The sequence below is a fragment of the Pezoporus wallicus genome, unplaced genomic scaffold, assembly GCF_028554395.1.
Source record: "Pezoporus wallicus isolate ANWC-B61680 ecotype Strahan unplaced genomic scaffold, APGP_CSIRO_Pwel_v1 contig_13659, whole genome shotgun sequence".
Classification (NCBI taxonomy): Eukaryota; Metazoa; Chordata; class Aves; order Psittaciformes; family Psittacidae; genus Pezoporus; species Pezoporus wallicus.
Genome location: NW_026636258.1, coordinates 29585 through 57368, shown reverse-complemented (window position 1 = coordinate 57368; position 27784 = coordinate 29585). Strand labels below are relative to the sequence as shown.

Below are 27784 nucleotides of genomic sequence, written 5' to 3'. Positions count from 1 at the left end.
AACCTTCCATTGCCTGGGAAGGTTAAAAGCATGGTGTTTATGAAACAATAAGCACAACAAAAATGCTAGAGCTCTACTCACTGCAGGAGCAGGACTGTCTCCCCCCACTACACAGAAGCTGTACTGAATAATAAAGAGATTATTTTGAACATGAAATTAAAGGAGAGAAATGAAAGGGGAAAAAATGTTATGTACAAAAAAGGTCAAATGCATTGGAACAAGAAATATGAAATTCTGTTCAATAATTGCTTCAGAAAGTGACAATTTTTCTGAGCACAGACTTGAACCTCTAAGCAATCTTTCTCCTGTAGTAAGCTACAAGAAGATTGATAATTAGAGCCGGCAAGATATCAAGCCACAGATCACTGATTAACATTTCATTTTCACTGAAATGAAAAACTAAAAATAGAATGATGGCACAAAATCTGATTAGATTTTACAATCAATTTCAGAAGCTGCTGCCCCATTCTGGAAGAGCACCAGCACTCTCTGCTGGTGAGCTTTGTTCAGCAGTTATTGAGAGGAAAAATGAGGAATGAAAATGCGTTATGATTTTGATACAGAATGCCACTTTTGTTTGAAATGGGTGAGTAATTTGATTCCTTTCAGTTTAGCAAACAGGAACTCTAGGAGCTAGTTTTGGTTTTGGAAACAATACAGTCATTACTAAGAAGTGTATTTATTATGGGCAATCACCATTCACTGGAATAAATTTCAGTCACAAATAAACACCTGATGTTTAATGCTTCTCTCTGCAGAAAGCGCTTCTGCTGTGATGCCACATAAAGACAAGCTGGTGTGAGAAGCTCCCCGGATGCCAAATCCCTTGGCTCCACCCTGACTTTCCATCAGTTTTAGAGCTATGCCAAGAAAAACAGCTCTTCTTAAAAAAGTCCTAGCATAGCACCAACATCACAGTGGAAATGCTACTGTGCTTTAATAAAAGCAAACCGGCTCCCAACCCTGTCTCTGTTACACCCTTTGCCAGGAAGCTGGAAAAGCTTTGACTCCCTCTCCTCAGCATGCACCCAAGCCTTGTCCACACCCTTCATGGGTTGCTTTACTGCATCCCAGCCAGAGACCGCACAGGGACAAACAGATCAGGAGCAAAAAGAAATAAACCCAAAGCCAAGTACCCGAGTGACAAATGTCCCAGTTTCCAAACTCTGCAGAGACCGGGCATCAGTGAGAAGGGTTAAAGACTGGCAAACTGAATCCATGTGCAGCTCATGGAAGTGGGGGAAACAAAAGAGACAATGTTAAGGACAGAGTATTCATTAGCAAAGGGCTCAAGTTTCTTGCCTTTTCCCGGTCTGCTTCCCAATGGCCATTTTTCAAGGTAGCTTTTTGTTCTTTAGTTTTGAACATAGTAATGGAAAGACATTCTGCTCTGTCTTAGCTAACGAAATAAAGCTCAGTACACGTTGAACTGCTTAAGATAAATTGTCTTTTTAATTCCCTGGGGACTAGAGGGGAGAACAATGTCAGAGATGGGGTTTTTCTGCCTTTCCCTCCCTTTCAATGCCTGCAAGGCTCTCAGGAACTGGTTCATTTGGGATACTTAGGAGATACAGTTTACAGCAGCAACACATGTCTGAGAAAGGGGACCCGGTCATTCATGGTGAGAGACATGAGATACCCTTTTTTTCCACCTGAGGGTCAGAGTCAACCCTCTGAAAAGGTGGAGTGTGCAGCCACAGCTGAATTACATAATGTGAGAGGGTGAGTGGCTCTGATGAAGGCCCAGTGCTCCCAAAACCCTGCAGCCCTCCACCACACATGAGACGTCCAGAGCAAGACTGCAATCACGCTGTGCCTAGGGCCAGGGTTTTGAAAGCAGCTCCGTATCTGGCAGGTCAGAACCACCACCTTAGGATCTGCTTCATAAGGTCCCTACATATAAGCTGAGTCTTGAAATTCTGACCTTTGCTTCTTCAGAAGAATCTGGATCCTCCTGGGGCTTACGGGGGAACTGGTTTGCTGCTCAGTCAAGAAAAAGCAGCAATTAGGGTAGAGTTCTGGAAAAAGCAGTTAAAATAGCAGGTCAGAAGCTACAATAGCAGGTCAGGGTCTATTTCACCATTTCAGGCAGTAGATAGGTGTATATTAAATGTAGCAAAGCTACACAGCATTTTACTTTGACTTTTTACTTTTTTGAAGTAAAAGGTGGGAAGAACAGCTCCTGAATTAGAAAACAGCTAAGAGCCCTAAAAGGAACAAGCACAGTGGTAAAAATAAGTGACTTTTAACATAATCGTAACTCAAAGTCAGAAATAATTGTTCTAATGCATCCTGCTCCTGACAAATCTGAACTTCAGAAGCGCTTAACATCTGCGGAGAGTCCCAAGGAGCTTTCTAAGCATTCAGGGATCGCTGACACTTGGCTGAGGGGGACAGACTGACAGCCAAATGCCAAGAACAGCTCTAAAACACTGCATGAGGAGCAGACATTCCTGCCTGAGGGATTGGAGCAAGTTTCCATTGCAGAAAAGGAGAAAAAGGTTTGACCCTGAAGTCTTCTACTTTTCAAGGAAGTTAGTATTTTGGAGATCACTGCTCTATGAGGAATGAGAAGATGCATAAAGCTTTGAGAACTCAAGTAAGTGAAGGAAATTAACATGATTACTTTTTTTTTTATTAACTATACATGCCAGACTGCTCTTAAATATTCTCTTCCCACATTCCTACCTACACCTTTACCTTCGTACCATACAAATTCTGTATTCAGCTCTGTCCCTTGATCATTAATGCAGACTCCTAAGCTTCAGACTTCAAAGAAATGCACGAGTAAGAGTCACAGGCACAAGACTGGAACAGCGTCAGAGCTTCCCCATGCAGGAACCTCCATCTTCTGTTTGACTTCACTGTACAAATACCTCGCTCTATATCAAAACTAGGAAATTCAATGATTTATGTAGGGCTTCCCACAGATTAAGTTAATAAGGGAACCTAACAGTGCCTCATCTCCTTCCGCCTTCCAAACACTGGTAAATGAAAGGAAATGGGAATGTCTCCTGGGGTAAGGGAAAGACGTGAGCGTTCTACAAATGTGCAAGGGAAGAAACCAAAGGCTTCATTGTGTGGATATGCATTTCTCCAGGACCCCTCTTCCCCTCTCTTCCCTCCCAAAAGTGGTATATGATAATGTTCTTAGGGAAACTTGGTTCAGTCACCCACACCACACCTACTAGCACCTAGAACAGTGGTGGTTTACTTTCTTCCTGCTTTTTCTTTTTCTTTCCTTTGTCCCTTCCCCCTTTCTTCTGTTCTCACCCTCCTTCCTGCTGCTCAAAATGCCTGCAATCCTGCTTCTTTATTTCTGGAGGTTCCCTTCTGTCACTTGGAGTACATTTCCAGTACCACCAACATTACTCAGAGCTCCAGTTATGCCTTACTAGTCAAAGCTTCCAGCCTATGAGACTGAATTACAGTTGAACAAAATACAAATGAAGAAATTATGGCACAGACAAATCAAGATGTAGGTGTCTCCAAGACCCTAAGGGACAAAGGGACTCATTTTAATGTAACTTGCAATCAGCATCCCTTTAAGTTACATTTGAAAATTACACCAACTTTCCCTGGCCAAGATTAAACCTCTTCACAAGCCAGTTTGGCCTTTTTTCAGCTTTACTTGTGCCTGCTCCTGTATCACCAACTTTGAAGGAAACTACACACCACCAAATTAACACAGGTGCGGTTACTTTAGTGGTAAGAAAGCTGCTATAGGTCATCAGGTTTTTCATTCACCATTTTCATCACAAGATGGTCTATGCTTGTTCTGGGTTAAGTTAGACATTACTGTGGCCAAGTGTGAGAAGCTGCTGTAGATCCACACGCTTCAAATTGCCTCTATCAGCCCTAGGATCCCTAGTGAGACATTAGGCTAAAGTGGCAGTGCTGATGGCAGATGATGTTACACAGCAATGATTTACTTCCTGAGAAAGGGAACTATAAAGCCAAACTCAGGAATTTCTCTGCCTAATGAGGACGTTGCAATTAGGTCATCGCTGAACACTGCATAACCACAAATCGGAGCAAAAACATTCCCACAGAATAAGTAAGATGTGACAGCAGGTATTTGGAATGAGAACAAGGATTTCATCCCTGTAGCCCTACTGCTGAATTATGTGGATAAACAGTGGCTCTGGGATAGTCGGCTTCCAGTGGGGACAGGCAGGTGTCAGAATACACAGACCCAGCTTAGCACGAGCAACCTGGAGCCTCAGCTCCCAAACTTGAAAGTACATGTCCAACTTTGATGAAATTTGACAAGGTGTTCAAAGCAGGTTTCAGGGTCACAACTCATTTTAGGCCATGTATGAACTGGATTCCAGGCCACAACCTTCTCCGTATCTTCTGGACTCCAGTCTGAGCAATGCTACTAACTTCCAGTAACTATTTCTGCTAAAAAACTAGATCACTTCTGCACATAACCTTGCTCACTTCAGGCTGTATGCTTTGGTAAGCCTTTGAACACGAGACCTTTATTCACTGACAAGATAAGGAGCTTTAATAGGAGAACACGCTCCAGACTGATTTTGGGGACTGAAACTCTAACGCTTTCCCTCCCTTGGATCCTGCACAGGCGTGTAGAAGTACCTGCTGTTGGGGCAGACAGGAGAGTGAAGATTTGTGGGTTAATGGAATGCTCTTCTGATCAGGCAGATTGGGTTACAGGGTCTCTGAAGAGCGTCTGCTTCAGTATGGCACTTTAGTTTATGACTGGGGATTTCTTCTAATTGGATTGTACTCTTAATTATTTATGGCCTATATTATCTGCAGAAGCTGCCCAAACCCACAGCCTTCCTCAGGATAATTGGAATAATCATATTTGTACCTCTTCTGTAAAGCACCTTGAGCCTCCCTGATGAGAAATGCTGGCACAGGATTAGACGCTTAATGAAAAATTATTGTTAAAAAGTAGAATAAAAATGAAAAGCGAACCAAGATGGAATTTGCTATTTAATGCTGCATTAGAGCTGAACTGAGGATCATTTATCAGAGGTGACAGTGAGTTTTAACCTGAAAATTGAACGGGGATCTTCTTCATGCATCTCACAGTGGCCTTCCAGCCCTCACCTTCCTAAGAAAGGGTCCTCACACTGATACAAACAGGATTTGTGCTTCTGCTTCAACCATCTGGTAAATGTGATGGTGAATACGTATGGGCCTACCTGAATCAGTCTGCTAATGAAGGGCAAAATCTCTGAACCTGAGGGCAGACCATGAAGTACTAGCAGGGATGGCTAAACCCAGAGCCTCAAAGCGGCTTGTGGGATCCCCACTCTCTACCAGGCAAGGATGCAAACACAAAGCTTTTAACTCTTTGGGGATCAGCACCCTCAGACTGGCGTTTTGTTCTCTCAGAGATCAAAGCAGGAGCATTTGGAGTCAATTCTGCTTAATTCAGAGTTGGGGCAGATGTGGATCGGCTCCTGTGGGGTTTGGGGGCTGTCAGGGTCTCCACAGGGAAGAGGATGGCAGAGGCCCTGGACCGTGGGTAGCAAACCATCCCCTTGTATTACCACGACTTCAAAATGGATCAGGGAAGGGACAGGACAGCTTTGCTCTCTCCTTCACACCCTCTCCTCTGCCCCCACTACCACACACATCAAACAGCCCCCGCTGCAAACCCTCACAGCCTTCCCCTCACCTCGCTGCGTTAAGGAGAGCTCCCGGAGACCTCCGCCGGTGCCTGCGCTGACCCCCACTACGGGACGCGGTGCCGGGGGCTGCGGGCTGAGCCACAGAACCGCCCCTCTCCTGCCCACCTCGCCCGGGAAAGGCGGCGATGTCCGTGAGGGCAGCGGAGGGACACGGGAGCCCCTTCTCCGGCTCCGAGGGGGCACCCCGCCTCGGGGCCGTGCACTTCCCTCCGGCTGGAGGCGAGCGGCCGAGCCGGGGACTCCGCGGCCGTTAGGCGGGAGCCGGCGCCGCCGCCTCAGCAGCCCCTGCGGCGGGGAACCCCCGCGCCACTCCCCGCTGCACCTGCCCCGAGCCCCGCATCCCGGGCGGGCAGCGCGGCCGCGGCCCCTGCCTGCTCGCGGGGGGCCGGCGGGGCAGCAGGCAGCCTTGCTCCCCTCCCGCAGCCGGCCTCACCCCCCCTCCACACCCGCTCCTTACCCCGCGGGCGCCTGCCCCAGCGGCTCCCCGCTCATCCATCTTGCTCCTCTTCCCTCCGAGGTGACAAAGCCGGCATGGCAATGAAAGACAGCGAGGAGCTCTGGGAAGTGCCTACCCCAGATTCGGTTATTAACTTTCACCAGGCGGCTGCAACTACGGCACCCGGCATCCCCCGCTGGGACAGCGCCTGCAAAGCCGGCCGGGAAGTGTAGTCCTGCCGCTGCCTCACCGCCCGCCCGCCCGCCGGCGGGAGCTGGAGGCCCGCCTCGCCTGGCCTCACCACACCACGGCCCCGGGTCGGAGCTGAGCCGCCGCCGCCGCCGTAGGGCCCTTTTGGTTTCCGTGTCTTGGCTGGGGAAGGAGAGGTGGGGCAGGAGGGTGCTTCATGGAGGCCTGGGACACTCAGCACCTGGGGGCTGGAAGCACAGAAGTCCCCCATGAAACGCCGTGGGGTTCACCAGGCAGGCAGGTGCCATGGGGAACACATAGAACGAGAAGGGATGGAGATGTTTATCCCTCCCTCCCCGAGGGGGGATGCTTCCCCAGCCTCATGGCTTCGCTCACAAAATGGCCGCTGCTCAGCGCAGCTCCATCCTTTCAAAGGCAGAGCCATAGCCCAAAGTGTTGATGTTTTAGCGTTCTGAAGGTACATTTGCCTCAGCAGCCTTCTGCCCAGCCAGATCTGCAGATAGAAAGGGCATTCTGGGCCCCCTCTGCCACACCAGGACCGATGTCCCTGCACAAGGCCCCCAAATCGCCAGTGCTACAGGTGCCGTTTTTACAACTAACCTCTCCAGGTTTGCATGTTTTACACCACAGAAACGCTTTCTCTATCTCCGGCAGCTAACAGTACATTGTAAATTATGCAGGGAGATACCAGTGTGAAGGTTCACGTGTTTCGGCCTATGAGGAGCTTATTTTGTTGACAACAATTTATGTCTTTCATGGTGACATTTTTTACCATCTCAACAGTGAGGGTTTAAGCTCTTCACTTTTTATTTCACCTGGTTCTTATAACCAGCCCACTTAAGTGCTTAATCTGTTATCTTCATAGCTCACATCATGAGCTTTCTGTGACAGCTTTGTCTTCTCATGTCTCTCCTACAGCGTTTCTAACCAGCAGCATTCCTTGAACAAGGGCATTTTAGAGGTGCCAGTGGCAATTAACATCCAAACTCAGGTGGGAAAAGGCTTTTAGGCTTTGTTGCTTTTTATGGAGAAGGGAAAAAGCCCAGCAGAGGTAGCAGCCACATCAACCTCTCACCGTAAATACCACAAAAGGAGCTATGGAGGGAAAATCTGTTATTGCTCCTTGGGAATCCAGCAACACAGGGGTGCAAAAGTGACACGAAAATGGGCTGTGCTGTCACGAGGCCTTGTTTACCAGAGCCAGACAAGAATCATCTGTTCTAAAACATGGTGGAATGTTTGGTTTTGTACTAGTGGATTCCCCAAATCCATAGTCTTTTGCTGTGGCTGACAAGCTCGCTCCTTCCTTTGCCTCGTTACTGCAGCCGTCAGAGGTCTGCACCCCTGCCTGGAAAACAGGAGTAGCAGTGAGAAAGCAATCCCAGCAAAACCCTGCATCATTCATGTGTAACCAGACACTGCTCGGGAGATTTCCAAAGGAGGGGAGGTGGAGGAGGAAAGCACGGCGCTGCACTCATCTGCATTATTTCTAGTGTCTGGTCCCTGCAATAGTCACTTTGAGCTTTAAAATGCACTGAGTATATATTTATACACACACTTCAGCATGATTGGGTTTTAATTCGCATCCCACCACGACTAAAATTTGGCAAATAGGCTGTGTCTGTTTGCAACAGATGCTTTCATTTTGGTTTGGTAATGTTATGTGCATACATACAAATTAACTTAAAAGCATACTCTGTGTTGTGGCTTGCTGCTTACCTCAGAGATTCTCTCCACGGTTTGTCCTGGCTGCTTTATACTATTCAGGCCATGCAAAACCTCCTGGGAAGCTCCCTAGAATTCCTGCTGGGAATTCACTGGGAATAAAAACAGGCTATCGCTGCTTTACATCACTCACTTCTCTCTGATCCAGCAGGAAGATACACAAGCGGTTCAGTTGCAGCACTGCATCTCCTTACAGTTCTTAGGAGCAGAACTGCTCACATAATCCAAAACACACTTTTGGATGCTTGGAAGCCAGCCTGAGCTTGGAGTACTCCTGGGTTGGGTTTAGAGCCACCCTCTGCTCACATTTGGGTCCTGCAGGAAGCACCAGAGCCAGCACACAACAGTAGAAATGGAAATACAAACTTTATACAGTTGCACTATGTTGGTGGTCCTCTTCTGCCAGCATGTGCAGTTCTGCAGCGTGCTTAAGCCACACACAGAAACCAAATTGTCCAGCTGTGTGGTTTTACTATGCCAGTTTCAGTGCTTTTAGGACCACAAACTTGAGCAAAGGCTCAAGTTTTCCTGAAGTTGTCTGCCTGTGACTGTTCTTACCTGTTCTATCTTCAGTTTCCCCTATATTAGATACTATAAGGTGAGTTCTCTAGAAGAGAAACACTTTCAAATTTGTACTTTTTACTAGACTGTTACAGATTCAAAATTGCATCTTACTTTAGTACATGTTGGCATAGAAGTTTGAATGTGACAGCACATCTGTAACAATTTACTTCCGTACTAGCAAAGCTCACTTTGATTATGACTGGGTGCTTTTAGATCCACTGGGCAAAAATAAAAGAATGTAGTGCAGACAGGAAAAACATCTCCCATTCCTGATGCCAGGAATAAGATATTTTAAGGTAGACCATTCTAAGTATCTGAAAGACCATATACAAACTGGGAGCACTTTAAATATGTTTATTCAGCAGCTATTACAATCAGCCTCCAAAAAACTGGAGTCCCCTCTTGTTTCTGAACCGTGTCAAGTGATGAAAATGCCAAGGAACATTGAAGCTACACAGTGCACTCCTTTCTGAGAAACAGACATGTCTAACAGGGATTAATCTCTTTGAAAAGGCAAAATATAAATATATACACTCTAAATTCACAACAACAGTTTAAACGCACTACATTAATTCAAGTCGGGGGAACAGTGGACAAATCCACCCTCATGTAAACTGCAGTCGTAAAACTCTCTGCTGTCTTCTCCTCAAACCCTGTCCAGTTTGGGTTAACTGTGATCTGCCTAGCGCAGAGCTGAAATACAGAAGCACTGAAGTGTTGAATCTCAGGGGCTGTGCACAGGACCAGGAAGTGGGGTGACTGATGCTCTGTTCTCTACACGTTGCTCAAGGCATCCACACCAGGAAGAACCTTACCTGGAAGCAGTTAAAACACAGAAGTGAGGTTAAGAACCCTCTTGCAATTGAAGCATTTAAAATAAAATGAGAGATTATAGATTAAAAATGGAAAAGACTGGCTCTATATACACTCCTGTTCACAACAGTGGCTCTTAGGGCATGCGGGCACATTTACACTGTTCCACAAAGTAAACATCTTTCAAGGCTGTAGTGAGAGCTCATCCAGAGCACAGCCTCCCTCAAATGTCAGCAGAAAGATGCTGAGTGTACCACAGTCATCAATTCTCCATTTACAATAATGGGAAGTGTCTATCCAAGTCTCTGCTTGTGTCAGATCCAAACAGCCCAGATCTTTTTCCACTCAGTTTGATGGCAAACAGGTTTTTGATTGGATCTAGGGGGTTGCTGCATATTTTCTTTGATCCCTAGCGGCACGTAAAAGGAATTTTGGAGTGTGTGGTGGAAACTTTAAGAAAGAATTAAGAAATGAAACCTCCTACAAAGCTCAAGTCTTTAAACACCCAGGTCTGGGTATTTACAAGCCTCATTCCAGCTGACGGAAGTAAGGAATATGCTCACCTTTGAGTATGAGGTTCCAGATTATGAAAGTGGAATGTTTTCCACAGCATTTTTAAGCCTTTTGTCCTACTTTAATTACAAAGAGAGACCATTCTGGTTTTGCTTTTTTCCAGAAATCCTACTTTTTGATGCTCAAGCTGTGTGGCAGCCCTGAATTTTAACACTGTTCACAACTCCCTGGTTTGCTGGTTTTTTTTCCCCCTTGGATCTTCAGAAGCTTTTCCAATTAGCAAGACTTCCATTACATTTAAAAGATCACACACACAAACCCACATTTTGGGCCAAAACTTAGACAAGTTTGTCCTTTTGAATCAATCGGTTGCACAGTGTTTCCTTCTAACCATCTGCATTCCTTCCCTTTCCCATCACTCCCTAGGCAACAGAAACAAAAGCTCTGTCTCGCATAGAACTGCTGGAAAGTACCAGCTGCAATGCAGTTTACTGCAGTTTCTCTTCCACAGAGAAGCTGACAGCATTAGATAATTTACACACATTGGGAAACAGCTAATTACCAGAGGAAATGAAAACTCATTTAAAGTACAATGTTACTCATTAGAAGAGCCCTGTAAATTCTCACCATTTTGAATTGCAAGCACCCTCCTGCAGGTTGGTAAGTGAGCACCAGAGGGCTCCCGAAACCAGGGGATTTCAAACAATGCGCTGGAAAGGAGGCTTCTGGCAACAATTCCAGACTATTCTGATGAGATTTCCCTAACAGCCACTGGGCATTTTAAGCAGTCTGGTTAGTGTGCCTCAGGGGATCATCTACAAAACAGAAACAGCATGCTCTTGAGGCCATTTTATTTTCCATTCCAGCGGGTTTGCCTTCTGGGAGTGGCAGACTGTGCTGTTTGCAAGAATACTCCCGTTTTCTTTCCTATCTTCCTCTAGGAGGGTTACAAAAGAAGAGCAGTGAGGAGGGCTCACTGCTCAAAAGCTATGTGCAACTCCACGTGGTGGAACAGAAATGACATTCACTTTACTGTTGTGTTTTCTTGAGTATAGACACATGGTAGAGTACCCAGAACTACCTGATTTGCTAAACAGGTTAAGATAAAAGAAGAGTTACCCTCTAGCAGTTCCAGGCTGGCACCACCTCCCGTGCTGACATGGCTAACTTTATCCTCAGTGTTCCACTTTGCACAGCAAGTGGCTGTATCTCCACCACCTGTGGTACAAACAAGATCAGAGACACAAGAAGTTCAGATTCTCTGCAGTTTAAGGGCCACAGCCTTGCTACAAGCTGGTCCTGCTGCCAAACACTCCACATTACTACATACAGCAGTTTTTAAAGCCCTGACTTCAAGCTGAAGCACAGGTGAAAACATGAGGAAAGAAAACCAAATCTGACAAGTATTTTTAGCATGATACTGGCAAGCAGCTTCTTGTTGCATTTAGAAAGACAAGAGCACACTCATACAACTTACCAATAATGGTGATGCTGCCCTTTCCAGTTACTTCTACTACTTTGTCCATCAGGGCTTTGGTTCCTTTGGCAAACTTGTCCCACTCAAAGACACCGACTGGACCATTCCACACAATCTGCTTGGCCCTTCCCACAACTTCAACAAACTTCTTCACACTTTCAGGGCCGCAGTCCAAGCCCTAAGACAAGTAAGAGAAGCCACTTACTGCTGGCCCTCATCTCAAGTCACCCGTGTCTAGCTGGGATCTCAGAAGCTTCCCCTTCACCCATGGATATAAAGCAAAAGTTCCTCTACACACCAAGGAACAGATTTGCCAGCAGCTGCTGCAGTAGGGTGGAGTGTGGTGTGGTACCAATCTTCCTACTGTTAAGAAGTGATTTTTAAATCAATGTCAGATGGCTGAAGCCTTGGTTAGAAACTTTTGCCAACTGTACTTAAATTCCAGTCAAATAAAAGGGATTTCTACTGTGTCCGTATCTGAAAGGTTTAGAGGAATTTTGTTGTTTTAATCCAACTCTTACAAAAGCTACTTTAGACTTAAAAATTCAGAACAAAATGGCTTCAATTTCATTAAACCAATATATTCTATGCAGCTTGACTGCCTTCAGAAGCATTTGCAAAGGATCACAATGACTCTTTCCATTCCTTTAATGTGTCTTTCCTGCCCCACTGCTGGCCATTACTTCTGTTAGTGCCTTGCCTATTAATACCCACCATCCAGCCAGCAGGAATGCCGGAGGCCACTGTGGCTTCCCCAGTCTGTGCATTCTCATCAAATTTGTTTGCAGTGACGAAGTCAACAGGCAGAGTAATCTTCACACCGTTCTTCTCTGCTTTGGCCATCAGGTCCTTGACAATTTTTGATCCCTCTTCATCAAACAGAGAGTTGCCAATCTAGAGAAGTTAGTTGGGAAAAGTGAGAGAGGTGTTTGTTCAGTTACTGGTCATTACAGAAGAGAACAGCAGCAGTCAAGCCAAACTGCTCACACAACAATTCTAGAAAGACTTTCTTAAAGTACCCAGCTAGACATAGGCAGCAAAGTGACTGTCAAGTAACTTCTCTGTGCTCCCTGCTCTTGTAGAGTTGAGGTAGAGAGTTCTCAATACAATATACGAGGGACATCCTGACCATACTCTTTACTAGGAGCAGACACTGGATTGCTCTTTTCATACCTCCATGTTGTTGATCACTTTGAGGAAGGTGAATGCCATTCCACCACCAATGATCATCTCATTGACCTTATCCAACATGTTACTGATCAGCTGGATCTTATCCTGAACTTTGGCTCTGGTGACAGAAAGAGAGAAGGAAAAATAATGAATAACAGCCACTGCCCCAAACTCCTCTGACAGAACTTAGTCTCTAGTAATCTTTAGCTAAGACAACATGAAGCTTTACAGGGACTTCTTGGATTGAAGCAGAATTCATCAACTGCTATTCAGTAATGGCAATAACATGACTATGGTATATCAAGGCCATTCTGAGAGAATGAGCCAATAAAGGAGTTGTTGGAAGTAGGCAGGAAGGGAATCTGTCAACGTATCAGGCCAGCATTAAATAGCAACTTACAAGAGCATTATTCATCCCTCCATGGTTTTCCTATTTAAATATAAACTTTGTTTAACACTTTACAGCCTGATTTCCCCTGTTTGTCCAGCACAGCAGAGCAGAGATCAGAGCACTGCCATTCACAGCCACTGTCCAACCCCAGATTCTCTGTACCAGCTCTCACACACCCAGCTCCTGTAACCCACCACACTCACAGAACAGCTTTAAACTACCAGGCTGATGTGTGACACAGAACTGCGCTGCCCAAAAGCAGATGACTGCTTTTGACATGAGATACAAATGGTAATGGAACAACAATACCAACATTACATTATGTAGGAATGGCAGAAGAGGCAGTAAATAGACAGAAGTCTCCCGTCTTCCCTCTTTAATGCCATGTATGAAATTTTTGTTGTTATCTAAAAGAAAGCTTCATAAAAGAGCGTAGGAAACCACCCTGAGCTAAACCTAGGCTGGCAACCAGAAGACTTGCATTATTGTCTTAGTTTCACAGCACCCTGCTTGGTGACATTAGACAAGACCACTTCCTCTTCTTGCTTTAGTTTCCCCATCTCTGAATGGATAATTGTATGAATTTCATTAATGAAATGCTTTCAGACCTAACCATACAAAACAGGTATTGCCTCTACAAATGCAATCTTATACTGGTCACAGAGAGCTCTGGTGTGAACCAGCCACTGACCCCAGTTTAAGCCATGAAGCTGCTGATGTTGCTACACTGTGGGAACTGAATGGGTGAAGAAGCATTGATGGGATGGTACAAAGCCACAGCAAAACCCTGTGAGGCCTGTCCTGCTGTGTTCAGCTCCAGGCAGAAAACATGAAGGTGAATTAGTTTTGTTTCTTTTCCTTGCACATACCCTGCTCCTGGCACTGAAGTACTTTCCTGCACATGGTCTTTGCCAACACAGTTCATTTCCAGTTTCCTTGTTAGTACAGTTCTCAGTTCATTTTCTAGGCCAAATTTTGTTATATATAAGCAGTAGCAAGCCTGCAGCTGGACCACATGCAGCTTACAAGTGTGACCTCCCTGTGGTGCAATCAAGCGAGAGTTGCTCATCTGCCATCCCACCTAGGAACCAGATGACCCATCAGTGGAAGGGTGATGCTTTCAAACACATAAAGGTGTTTTCTGGCTCTGAACCACTCTGAGCTCTTCCTGTGACTAAGATGCAGTCAGCATTCATCAACCTTTGGTCACACAATGAGCTTAGTATCAAGCTCCTGGACCAGGACATGCTGGTTACTCTGATCATGCACCTCAAAAGAGCTTATTTTGTTCCCATTGGATTTACAACACTTCCAGACTTTACAAATAGGCTTGATATTTTAACATTTGGGCCATCCTAGCTGCTGCTCTAACTCAAACATCTGGTAAGATAACTAACAAACTTTCCCCTGGTGATATTCATGCTACTTCCATCAAAGGCAATGAGGCAGGTATAGTGCTTAGTGATGGGTCACCTGCAGCTGTAAACTTTGCAAGGGTACTGATAGAAAGAAAACAAAGCATTGTTCAGTATAACTAAGGTCACAGAAGTGCCAAACTTTATGTGAGAACTGAAAACTAGTTCTTAACACACGTTTGGGTGCAAAGAGCAGTAATAAGCCACATACTTCTATCAAGAACACAGGAATGTCACCATGTCCCAGCTTTGTATTACTTAGCAAAGTATTTTAATTCATCTGATAAACTGAAATACACCATCATAGAACCATGGTGCTGAACTAAGAACACGTATGACATAAATCAGCAGCAATGGGAAATTATTTCTACACAGAAGCAGTCACTTGTTTTTTCAGGTTTCTCTGCACAGAACTTAACTGCTGCAGAAGAGCAGAGGCCCATCCAGCTACAGCAGGTCATCATTGCATAATGACAGTCCATGTCACTTTCCGCAGTGCTGAGCCTGCAGGATGCTTGTACTCTGGACTGTGGAGGAAGGGTCACTGACAATGCTTCAGGGCCATCGTGTGTATCTAACAGGTCTTCTGGGTCATCTGTGCAACAAACTCAATTTGGGGAATGTAAGAGGTCAGGCGATACAACGAACTCCCTGATAGTATCGCAGGAGTGGACATGATCAGTTAGCTCCTCTCTAATGACATCTTACAGAGATCTTGGGACTTACCTACAGATCTGAACTGCAGATGCAATTAAAGGCAAGCACTTGTTTGAATGAAGCCAAAATAGCTTTTCATTTCTTAACAGAGGAGTTAAACAGAAATACAAAATTCTTATGTTTCTTGAGTCTTACCCTCCAAGAATTGCTAAGAAGGGTCTCTCTGGACTCTCCAGGGCCTTAGCAAAATAATCCAGTTCCTTCTTCATCAGGAAGCCAGCAGCCTTCTGAGGCAGGTTGACACCTACCATGGAACTGCAGAATAAAAAGAGTGAGGAAAGAAAAACTGCCTATCAGCACAGGTCCAAACAGCCCTGTGTCTAATAAAGGCAATCCTTTAGTCAGCTGCAGGAGGGAGAACAGCTACCACCTGCATGAAAACAAACACAAGGTTTTGTTTTCCTAGTTCGATAAGGTGGCTTTACACAGTTTCTGAGATAGTTTTTGCACAGACATATCACTATGCAAGACATTTATACTGTTTAGAGTGATCCAAAACGTTGAGGGACAAATAAGCACAGTGAGAGCAGAAATGCCTTCCTGTGATAGCACTGGATTATGAAATCAAGCTTAATGGGGACCACTGGAGTTTGCTCTAACTGGAGTTAGTACAAATACCTAAACCCACTCCATGAGAATTACCAGTCTGGAGCTATTAATCTTTTGGAAAAGAGTTCTGCTTTAATTGCAGGACAATTTATACATGTCTCAAGCAATAATTTTTATATCTTGAAAGCATAAAAGGTCAGTTCAAGTTTTAAGAGTTTCAGCTGTCTTCTGTTCCCTGAGCGCATGAAACGGCATATACTACTGACACCCACCTCCACTAAATCCATTACTTTGTAGCCAACACTGCAGAAGGATAATGGGATAAGCCCAAAAGGAAAACTCCCTGGGGCAAAGCTTTATGTGTTTCCACAGCAGACATCATTCTGCAGTTCTGCCTGTGGAAGGAAAATGGATACACACCTGTGAGCTCGGTGGGCAGTTCCAAAAGCATCATTGACATAGACATCTCCCAGTTTAGAAAGAGAGGATCTGAAAGCCTCCACTTTTGCAGAATCAGCCTTGATCTAAAAAGAGAAAGAGCAACAGGTTTTTGCTTTTCAGGTACACAGAGTTGATCCTGAAACTAAAGTCACAGTCAGCAATTTGCCTTGTAAACCCAAAGCAATGAAAGGCCAGCTGGAGAAACATATCAGTTCATCACTGTATTTCATATGCTCTTTCCCAGTCCAGTAGGAGCAACAAAAAGGTTTAAATGGTTTAAACTGCCCAAGAGTTTATTCTTGCTATTACAGGCCTGAGGACTCTTCCCACTTCAAGTTTCTAGCAGAACAGGAACAAACTGCAGTGCTCCTGGCCATTCAGTCCCTCTCCAACAGACCTCCAGTTTTAGTGGTGAACACAGGTAATGCAGAAAGGGTGTGGAGAGACAAGGCAATGCCAAGATGCAACTTAAAAACCCCATGCTTGCTCACTAAACAAAGCAAGCATGGCCTCCAATTGCCAAAGGTAAAATAATGAACTCCTGAAGAACTGATTTAGCAATTGCATTGATTATTAACTGATAAATAACCTGCACACTACAACAGGACATAGAGAAAGCAGCCAGCATCAGAGAGCTGGAGATAAGCTTAGTGTGTAGTGGGCAAGAACAGACACACAGCCAGGCACAGATCCAACACCATGGGGACAATGGCAGGAAGGTGCTCTAATTAATGGCAGATGGGTTCAGCTTTGGGTGTGCTTTTACCCACACTGCCTGAGCAAATGTCAAGCCAAAGGGACCACAAGATTATAGAACTACACTGTCAACTGCTCCTTCACTGCATAAAACCAGGCAATTCACCAAGAGACTAAATGCTTCTGTTAAAACCAGTAGCATCTGTAAGCAGGACACAAGAGGCTCCAAGTGACGAACCACAATCACTTGATCTGCTTTGGAAAGCCACAGTTTCTAAGCATCAGTTAGTAACCTGCAGTCTTGCACTGCTATTTCCATAGCACAGACTTTCACCTCTGTCAGGACCAGAAGCAGGTCTGTCAACAGCACCTCTCCTGTTGTGCTCAACTGCAGTGCAGGCTTCTACACCCTGCCAAATAAGATGAAAACTACAGAAATGCACTTGGGACAGTTCCCAAAGCAAATTCCATTCTTGCCCCACTCTTCTTCCTGCCACCATACTGGCTTTCAGTGGCACACAGTTTTAGTAATTAATTGCTGCATTTCTCACTGCCATCTGCAAGGGCTTACTACTTCTCTAGGCTGGTTTTTTAACTACAGGAGTCCTGTGTCAGCCCATAAAGGGCACCACACGATGTCAGCATTCCACTCCATACACTGAACCTGAAAAGAGTCAAGGCCTGTGTAAAGTCATCGGGGTCACCATCGCCAAGAAAAGCAGCTGTCTGGAGCAAGCGTTCTTCCTGACCTTCAAGAAAATGTCAGAGGTGCAAGGCAGCCTGGTTCTGGATGTCTGCTCTTAAGAGCAGGCAGCAAAAGGGTTTAAAACCTCTCTGCTGCAGCATATTTAAGTATTATATTAAAACAATAGCCAGATAATCAAGAAATAAGCATCATTCTTACAGCCCCAGTAGCAACAAACCATCTCCAACAGACTTTGGGGGTTTGTTTTAGATATCCCAAAAATAAAGTCTAATAAGAATCAACCAATTTCCTGCACAACCCTATTTTGCTCCTTCTTTTACAGACTGCACCACCTTCATGAGTCATCTATAGCCTTTCACTTCACTTGTTTCATCTTGGAAATTCAATGTAATTGACTCAAACTTCTGCACAGCATAGTACAAATGCTGGGACATGTTGAACTAAAGATCTCTGACACACTTCTGGAAGCAAATTAATAAACGAGTTTAATACAGGCCGCTGTCTTCTTATCCTTCTGCAGCAAAAAAGGTAGTAAGACCAGAGCAGGCATACAAAAAAGCCGCACTTGAAGTTTTACCTTGTTCCCTGATGCATCCTTCCCTTTCCCCTCTTCTTCTACATGGAATCGGAGGTTCTCTAGCAGGATGATGGAGCCAGCTGCAGGATTAGCACAGGCTGCCTCCACCTCAGGACCAACACAGTCCTTCAGGAATAAGACCTCCCTGCAAAAACAAGATGAACACTGTCATCCCACCAGTGACTCTTGCTTTCAGAAAGGAAAACATCCAGGTCCACTGATAGAGAGGCCTGGTGCATGCTGGATTGCTCTTCTAATTCACCTGCCCATGAGTGCTTTAAGCTCCACAGCTACTGGTGCCAAGGAAAACTTCTCAGGCATAGGAACACCATCCGGACGACCTAGGTGACTCATCAAAACCACTGACTTAGCTCCATGATCCAAGCAGTGCTTGATGGTAGGAACAGCAGCCTTAATTCTGTAATAGCAGAGAACAAATTAAAAAGGATTCAGATAGAGTTTACCAGGCAAACAGATTTAGTGACCACTTACACAAAAGCCTCAAGAGCTGTCCCTCAAAAATGACAAAAGTAATGGAGGAGAAGAGCATGGAAGAATAATTATTTCAGAAGCCCATCCTACCTCTGGTGCTTACACAGTTCACCCAACCTCTCATCAAAGAGGCATCACCACCAGCAAGTCTCTGAAAGGGACACTGGGCTTCTTAGGAAACTGTCCTTGCTAGAACAAGTGTCTAGGAGACTAACCACATCCCACAGGGCACAGCTGTCCTTATGGACCTAATCCAACCTACTCTTCTCTGAGGGACTGTGACAATTCTGGAGCACAGACCAGAAAGCATCAGCAAAATTCTCATCCCAGCTATGTTTTCATACATTTCACTGTTATCTTCCAGGTGATGTAGGACACAGGAGTGAAATACATTTTGTAATCTAAACTGTGCTGATTGCTCCTAGCTAAGAAATGTCAGGACACAATTGAACAGAACCAGGCTTCCTGGTTTAGTCAGTGATCCTGACCAATAAAGAAATGATGGGTATGCTGAGCAGTGAGCATACTGTGGTGAACAAAACTGGCATCTGTCTGTAAGAGACAAGCAAGGCAAGACATTTGCTATAACCATTTCTAAATCTTGTGTCTTTGTATGCTTCATTGAAACAATTATTCTAACATAAGCCAACAAGTTCACACAACTGCAGTGTAACCAGAAGGCAAAAAAGGATACTACAAAAAAATACAGCAAATTTTTACACACAGCCAAAGGGATGTGGCTGTGAAATGGTCACAACACTTCAACCATATTTAAAGAATGAAGTTTAGGGTCTGTAAAATTACAAGATTTTTTCTATATGCTTTCCATAGTGAGAAGAAGCCTTGCAGTTAGTAGTAATAGCTACAAAGGTTTTAATTAATAATTGATGACCTTCTCCGAGACACATCCAATAGTGTGGTATGAGCAATGACAGGTTAATCATGGTAGTGTTCCAGGTACTGCTAAAAGAACTGGGCTAAAATGGGAAAGAAAACAGACTTTGGGGCTTCTATCTGAGATGGGAATTAAGACTCACCTTTGATTGTTGGTTATTTTGTGATCCTTCATTGGAACATTGAAGTCAACCCTAAAAAAAAGAAAACAGAAATAAAATTAAATACTCAACAAATTCTTTTACAAAGACCAAGGGAACCTGCCAGTAAAGGCACTGGATAGAACAGCAACATGACAATTACAGGAAGATTTTTAGCTCTGCCTTGTGTACAACTTCTGTTTTGAAATCAGGACATTATCAGCCAAACTGAGAACAAACATCTGCTGGAATGACTTAGTAAAGCTGTGCCACCGAGGCATCCTAACGCTCATGGCAGCAGTAGCAAAGATGCTCAAGCAGGAAATAAAACTGAGATTGAACAAGCTCCTCACAACCTTTTCGTTTTAAACAATGTACCCTTGGATCATGAACTAGGAGCTTCCAAGGGAAAGGAAACAAATAATGAAAAGTGACACTGTGCTGTCTAATGAGGCCTCCAAGATGTTTGGCTGGATTGCCACAGCAAGCAAGCAGCCTCCAGGAAGTGGTCCAGTTATCACCTACAACTTTGAATTTCTGTCCTCCAATTTGTCTGCAGCCAAGTGCTGGGCTTATCACATTCCCATTGGAAAACCTGAGGAGGATCTGGAGGTAGATCTTGCCCTACCTCTGCCAGCTGAAGGGATGGAAGGGAGGAGTTTCATCAGCCATTTCTCACTAGCATCCCTTGTGCCCACGTGCAGACTAGCAGCAGCAGCAGGAAACTGTGTTGCGTAACGGCGAAGGCAGAAATTACTCATAGATCTACAGGAGGGAAGAGAACTGGCTGCAACAGCGTATCAGAACGAGGAAAGTGAAACATGGCCTTCAAGTTCACCCTCCATCGTTCTGTATCTGTATTAAACAACAGCAAGACTCACCAAGTTACTTGAATTCTCTTGCAGCCTGCTCAGCACGAGAAACAGACTGAAAGAACAACAAAAGCTGCCAGCAAAACAGGAGTAGCTGAGCAGAAAGGAATTGAACTGGCAGCCCCACGGTGCAGGGGATGAATTCTAGAAAGGGGAAAGAAAAGCATTTTTCGTGCCATTTTATTGTCCTATTATTCTAAAATGAGAGAATAAAAGAATAGTTTGCTTTACAGAGCCGTCAGAGCTACAACAGGAAGACACAGCTCACCCTTCTGCCCCACTGCAGGCTACCGAAATCTGAGCTCCCCTTAAACCCTTTCTCCTCCCCATTCCCAACTTCTCTAGAAGCTTACTTTAGGACTGGAAGTTAAGCAGGTTATGAGTATGCCAAAATTCTGATGACTACGAGAAGAGAAAAAAAGGTATTGGTTTCAGTAGTAGTGAGAGCACATGGTGCCTCTGTTCAGGGAAATGAGAAGCAGGCAGCAGAGACTGGCACCACATTTGCTGTTTCATTCGGTTTTAGTAGCTCATCACTGGATTGTAAAGACAGATTAAAGTGCACTAAGTATCAAGACCAAGAGCTGACTTAACCCATCCTTTGCCACTTCAAGGGTGTTCCCTGCAACACAACTCAGAAAAGGTACAGCCAGTCAGACTGCAAAAATACCCAAACTCAACTCTTACAGAGATAAAAGGGATCTTTTGTTCACCAGATTTCAGAAGCACGTGTGAATTCCGAGCTAGCTTCTTCACTCATTACAGGGCTAGTTTCTGCCAAGCAAATTTCTAGGGAACTACTACGTCTCACAAAATAAGACAGAGACACGATGAAAAGTGGAAGCTGTCTGGTACAGACTACAAGAAAGATAAGTTTGAGTTCTGTTCTACCTGCGCACTCACCGAGCAAGGTACCAGCCACACAGCAGTCACATTTCAGTGACCTTGGACAAAGAACCCCACAACACGAGCACTTCCAGCAGGATGTATCATGACATAACTCAGGGCCCTTATCTCCAGGAATCTGGCAGCAATTCCAACATTAGGCTTTCAGCAGGCCTTGATACTTTATAAATAAGCTATAAACTCCTATTTTAGTGTTTTACAACAGGATATGCTGAATACCTGCGACTTAACTCATGCTGCAAAAAGCGGAATTATTATTTTATTGGGGTAGAGCCGTATTTTCACTTTTCTATTGCAACGGGCTTGGGATTTGCAGGAAAGAAAGAGGGAAATGGGGAATAGTGCTCCCCCGGCTTTCCTCTCAGACTGTGGACGATACATGTGCATTAGAGCGACATACCAAGGCGGAGCTCGGTGGTTCCGCTCCCGGGTACCTCGGCACTGCCAGAGAGCGTGAGGCTGCGTTCACAGCCCTCCGCACAAGGCAACGGACACGTTTCTTTGATGGATAACTCGGGATGTATGGAGTCTTTCCAAGAGCCAGAGTACGCGAAAAACAAAAACGAAATCCCACCGAAAATCATTTCCCAGGCTCAGACGAGCAGCCGAGGAGGGAGATGACTTGTTCCCGCCTGGGAAAGCTGCGTGTGAACCCGCCCAGCCCCCAGGCACCCGCTCGGCCCCACCGCAGCGCGGAGATGGGGCGAGTCAGCGCCGGCGGGGCCCTGGGGGCCGCGGGCGGCTCCCACCCTCCTCCATCCCTGGGAGGCACAACCCTCCCGCCCTGCTCGAGGGACTGAGGGCCAGCCCCGGAACAAGGGCACCAGCAGTACCCCCAGGGACTGCCGCTGCCGGGCCGGGCCAGGCCGGGCCCTTCCTCCCCTCACGGCACAGCTGGAATGCGTGGGGCCGACGCCGGATCCTCACCTCATGACGACCCGTTTGCCCTTCACGTCCACCTTGTCGAGAGTGAGCTTGTTGGAGAGAGACATGTTTGCTCCAGACACTACACAACCACACACTCCGCTCTGTTCCGCTGCCGCCTCCGCTCTGCCGCAGCGACCGCCAGCACCGCCGGCACACAGCTCGCCCCGCCCCCGCCCGTCAGTGATTGGCCCGCGCTGCCCGCCGCGCATCACTATTGGTTAAGCTGCCTGCCCGTCAGCGGACCGCCTGCCCCTGCAGGAGGCCTGGCTGAGGAGGGAGGCCCGGTCACGTCCCGCACGCAGCCGGCGCAGTCTGTGGCGGTGTTACCTCAGCGGCTGGGAGAGGTGTTACAGCAGCGGCTTCTTCCGCCCGGGCCCGAGACCCGGTGAGACCCGGTGAGACCCCAGCCCCAAGTTAAAATACATTTGATTATAGGTTCAAAAATGCATCTGCGAGCGCACCACGCTCAGTGTTTTTTCTGGAGCACAAGGCAGAGAGGTTCATGGCAGGTAACAAACCTGCCTGTCCTAACAGCACTCATATTCTTCCAGCTTCTGGAAATAATCAGCTATTTGTTTTGTTTCTCCTTAAGTACTTTTGTACGATTTCACTGAAATGAATCCTCTTTTATTTCCAATCTCGAAACTACTGAATTAATAGTTCTGGGTCTTACTTGAGGGTAAATTGTCCATAATGGTTGAATATGTGTCAATTGGCAAAGGCTGGAAACCTTCACAGTCAGTACTTCTGTCTGGTGTAGGCCCAGCATCACAACTGAAAAAACAACGCACAACCTGGGATATTTTTTAAATGACCTAGTTTAATACTTCACAAGACAACTAGGAAAAACCAGGAATACGCTTTCCAGAAGTGTGGTTTATGTGGTGAGTTCATTTTTTTTGGTTTTTTAATATGCAGACACTGCTGAGAAAATTGTGATAAAGTTGAGTGCCTGACAGAGTGGTTTGTCCTTGACAGAAAGGCCAGATTTAGGAGAAAGGCTACAACAGACAAGCAAAAGGCAGGGAAAATAGAAGAAAACAAGCACGCCCTTACAAGAAACAAAATAGGAAGATAGGTAGAGAGGCAAACTAAAGCATTGCTCACACATGGATGAAAACATCCAGCCTGCGTGGGCAGAAGAGCAGGAGCATCCTGCTGCAGGACTTGTCAGAAGGCTTGGAAAAGCCTGCATGGGCTTCCAAGACAGGTTAGAGACATCAGTTTACCCAAGTGATACAGCTATCCTAACCACAATAGAAGCTGAAATGACACATGGGAACAAAGTAATAGGAGATGTGAAATCCTCTATTATGTGGTCACTTCGTAGGCGGAAAACTTCTCCATAGTGTATCTGTGTGTCACTGTGGCTTATCATCTGTAGCTATAAATCATATAGTCAGGGTTCAAATTAAATTAGGTCCAATAATAGTTGTGATATTGACTCAGAGTAAACGTGGAGTGTATCCATGGGTCCCTGAACCTGCAGCATCCATCGGGATCTTTGTGAGGCAGAGAACCTGGACCAGTGGGCAGGGACATCCGGAAGTATCAAAGCTACTGCAACATCCACCAAGGCACAAGAGTCAAATCCTAAATTGATCCTGAATCCTTTCCAGCATCTGTGAGTGCTCTATTTTCGGATTCTCTTCCAGGGTTTGTTCAGCAAAAGAGCTGCCTCAGGAGTAGGGAGCTCCTGCATGCAAGTGTGGCTGCTAAGAGCTGCTTTTACCCTCAGAGCCTTAAGGACAACCAATGCTCAGTTAAAGGGACTGGCTGGGAGAATAAGGAAGTGATCCTGCAGAACCACAGGTGCTGTAACAATTTAACTGTTCTGAAGCTAGTCTGTTTCCTTGTCCCTGTTCTACTTTGTGCTGTGCTGCTTTCTTCAAAGAAATTAAAATTCCACAATGCTGACTCAGAAAGGAATGCTCTTTCCAGCTGCAGTCCATAACTGCTTCCTTGCAGCCTCTGTTACTTTCCCTAGTAAATGGATGTGTTCATTAGTAAAAGGCTTTAATTTAAAAAGCTTGCATGCCACCTCCTAGGGGTAAAAAAGTACAGAGGAGAAATGTCACAGTGCATGGTATGAACACAGTAACTTGAGCAGCCACAGTAATGGAAGAGAGCTATATCCTGCAGCAGCCTGAGGAAAGGGAACAGTGGGACACTTGCTAATCCTGTTAGGACATTCAAGAATAAAGGACTAAGCAAGCCGTAAATAAAATGACCAGGAACACTCTACTACAACTATATAGTTCTAGTAGACTGGTATTGTAGAAGTCTGTAGTAATCTGAAAACAAAAACACTGTGACTTACAATGGGCAGAACTGCAGCCATAGTTCCTAAGGTGTACTCTGATTTTATGCTTGCTTGCTTTTTCTCTCTTCTTTTTTTTGTGAGGAACATGAAAAAGGGGAATAGGGAGGATGTCACATGAGAACTTGTGGTGGCAGAACATAATTCCACAGAGGATAAGGCCAGGGCACCAGAATGTGTGTTATAAAAAAGTTAGAAAGGAAGGGAAACTATTACAGATGTGTTTGAAACTCAAAGCTCCCTTCCATGCTTGAGTCACCTTTCTGTCCTTCCCTCCCATTGTGAAATATTTAGAACACACTGCAAATATTTAAAGAAAAAAGCCTGTGCAAACAGTTCAAAATCTGCACTTTTAAATTAACCAGTTCAACAAAGCCAGGAGGGCAAAGGACTGGAAACAAAAACCCCACCGATCTGGTGTTAGATCTGTGACCATTCCAGGAAGTAATTTCTAGGAATATAAAACAGAAGCTACACTTTAGACTGACATAGCCCTTGCCTGTGTGATCCTGTTTGCTTCCTTTAGCCAAAAGGAATGGGATTGTGGCAAGTTTAGACAGATCCCAGGCTTTGGTTCACTGGAGTGCACATTTACATAAATTAAGCTCAAGGGCTGTAGCTTGGAGACCCATAATCTGCATCTTCTTCTGTATTGTATGACCCAGCCTTCAAATTCCCTGCTTTATAACCACCCTCTGCATTTTAAGCTTCCACTTAAAAACAGGCTTCAGCACAAGTTCTAAGCTTTCTCTTTGCAGAAAAGGGGCACTGGGGTAGGTGGGCTGCAGAGGTGACACCCCACCAGAAAGCTGATCCCAGCACCAAGTGAAAGAGGGGAGATAGGAGGATGGAGCTCTGCTCATCTTTTGTGTTTGAAACTATCAATGGGAAACAGCTCCTTAAAGAGCTCTGCTGCTGGTGTAGATCAGGCCTTTGGGACAAAGAAGATGTCATATTTTGAGGCTATTATGTGTTCGCCGTGAATGGCTACTGAGGTCACGTCTGTAGGTGACTGTACCCACTCTGAACTCAAGAATTTTACAGCAGGGAACATTCATTTGTGTGCTTTGTAAATTATCAGCCAGCTATTGCTCTGTGGAAGTACCAGATTTAGAGGTGGACAGATTACAAGGGATTCCTTAACAGTGTGTGCACATGCAAAAGGTTAGCTTTCGCTTTTTATGCTGAGTGGAGTTACCCTCAGGGCAACTTTTCCACCTTCAGGGCCAGGCAGGGCCTCTGCTGATTACAAAGCACCCTCTGCACCATGAGCATTAGTAGGGAGGAGCACTGGAATTGAAGGACAAATTAGGCAAAAATATTAAGATTTATACCCAGAAGTTGACTACTGCTCTGAAGCTTAAAGTTTATGTGAACACAAATCCCATGTGTTCGCACCAGCTCTAGCTTTGTCTGGTTTGTGTAATTCCTTTTTGTAATGCTTAAAATAAACGTTTGATCTTACCCTCACTGAGGCCAGGATGGGCTTTGTACCCTTGGAGACTTACTATGCCTCAGTCAAGCTTTCCTTCCACAACGTACATGGCACATACCATATCCACCCTGCACACAGTGACAGACCAAGGGACTTTCGATCTATTTCACTGAACAATATGCTGCAAATCCGTATGTGGAGATTTACGAAAAAAAATTCTAGCAGATTTTTTTTTTTTTTTTAAACTCAGTCATAGTTAAAAGAAACTGTTCCATTTGAATGAAGAGGATTCACAGAGTCTCTTAACCCAAAATAGCTAAAGGCCTAAATTAAACAAACCTAAATGCTTTGGTTACTGTTTCTGTGCAGCAAGCCTGTATTTTCAAAACCCCAAGTGCTAAAACCTGTAAGTTTCCACACTTGTTGGGGCATCCTAGGCCAATGAGAGTCAGTCCAAGACGATAAAATTACAGGGTTGTGTCTTAACTTGAAAGCAAAACTGATCACCTTGGAAAGGCTTAGATGCAAGTTTAATCTTCTACACAACAGCAGAGCTACTGAAGGTGAAGACTTGTTCTACCTAAAATTAGCGGTTGCTAAACATATCTGCACAGCCTATGGGATCTCCCATAAATGAGCCTCAGACATTCACCTCCCAGTCCACTCCCCCCAGCAGCTTGGTCTCATGGACTCTCTCCCAGTCTGCTCCGCAATGCAGCTGGTTCTGCCCTTCCAGCTCCAGCCCAGAGTCATCATAGACACTGATGGAGGAGACATAAGGCATTCTAACAGCATCATATCCTGGGGTACCACGTGTGGCTTTTCAGTTGAACATTGCAGAGGAACGAATGGGGAGAAGCTCTGTGCAGCTGGCAGTAGAATCTGTTAAGTCAGCAAAAGAAATTCTTGAAGGAGATCACAGAACATGACTGAGAACAATCTTTGTATGGTATATTTTTATTATATAGTTCATAATTGCCATTACAATGATGGAGGCAGAGTCTTAAAAGAAGTGCGAGACTGCACGTTGCTAAAGAAATGTAACAGCTCTAACATTCCTCAATGCACTCATTTCCCCATTCTTCACACCAAAATGGAATATTAAAAAACCTATCAGATTTAAACCATTCCTTTGGAAGTTCTAAGCAAAAAAATAAACAGGTTTTAATAAATAGAAATGCTCTCTCGATTTCGTTGTGTTGTGTCAGCTTCCCACTCTTCTTCGTATAAAATGTCAAGTGTTTACTCTTTTAAAAGTTTATTGGTAAGATTCAAGGAGCAATCTTTAAAGCCTGGAGCATACATACTCTGTTTTTTAAATACAGCACAGGTTTTATAAATAGCTAGGTACAGAAAACAATAAAACAGACAAAGCAGTAATACAATTGGATGTGAAACTGCACGTTTCCATGTAATATTTCAATTTATGAATCCAAACTGTCTCCAACAGGAGCAACTATTTACATATTAAAACATTTACATTTGGGAAAACACATTTAGCTCCCACATTACTCCACTTGCACTGTACATTCAAACTGAACAATATTTGGTTCTTCAACATAAAGCACCTTATATGATATTTTAAGAACAAGATAAACATTCTGTGAGTCAATATCACACTTTTGGACAGGGAGTGTTGGACAAAGATCTGGACTCTGGATTTCTTAATCAGCTATGCATTACTTAAACACTGAGTACTAAATTCAAGTTCAAAAGACAAGTCCAGACACTG

The 27784-nt window shown here is 44.9% G+C and overlaps 2 protein-coding genes across 4 annotated transcripts in view; both read right to left on the bottom strand.

Annotated features, from left to right (window-relative positions):
* AMOT (angiomotin) overlaps positions 1-6329 on the bottom strand; it is a 58242-nt gene extending 51913 nt beyond the window's left edge. For 2 of the 3 annotated variants that reach the window (XM_057399436.1, XM_057399442.1), the window contains exon 1: positions 6124-6329. The gene's annotated coding sequence lies outside the window, so the exon portion shown is untranslated. Of the gene's footprint in view, positions 1-1924; positions 2019-6123 lie in introns of all 3 variants that reach the window. The other variant, XM_057399439.1, reaches the window with a different exon arrangement.
* A 2611-nt stretch (positions 6330-8940) lies between these two features.
* LOC130593929 (phosphoglycerate kinase) lies at positions 8941-22457 on the bottom strand. Its single transcript, XM_057399435.1, has 11 exons — positions 22298-22457; positions 19596-19646; positions 18329-18484; positions 18067-18211; positions 16067-16170; positions 15233-15352; positions 12578-12692; positions 12119-12298; positions 11405-11582; positions 11047-11145; positions 8941-9416 (listed from the first exon to the last, which is right to left on the bottom strand). The coding sequence occupies exons 1-11, from the start codon at positions 22360-22362 to the stop codon at positions 9376-9378; spliced, it is 1254 nt and encodes a 417-aa protein (XP_057255418.1). The 5' UTR covers positions 22363-22457; the 3' UTR covers positions 8941-9375.
* Between the last annotated feature and the right edge of the window lie 5327 nt (positions 22458-27784).

Bases quoted from the DNA above. Each gene is read 5' to 3' on its own strand.
- LOC130593929 (XM_057399435.1), bottom strand. From the start codon at position 22,362: ATGTCTCTCTCCAACAAGCTCACTCTCGACAAGGTGGACGTGAAGGGC. The intron at 11,583-12,118 runs GTGGGTATTAAT...TACTTGTCTTAG, and splicing joins GCATTCCTGCTGGCTGGATG to GGCTTGGACTGCGGCCCTGA. The intron at 9,417-11,046 runs GTAACTCTTCTT...AACTGCTTCCAG, and splicing joins CAGCCTGGAACTGCTAGAGG to GTAAGGTTCTTCCTGGTGTG.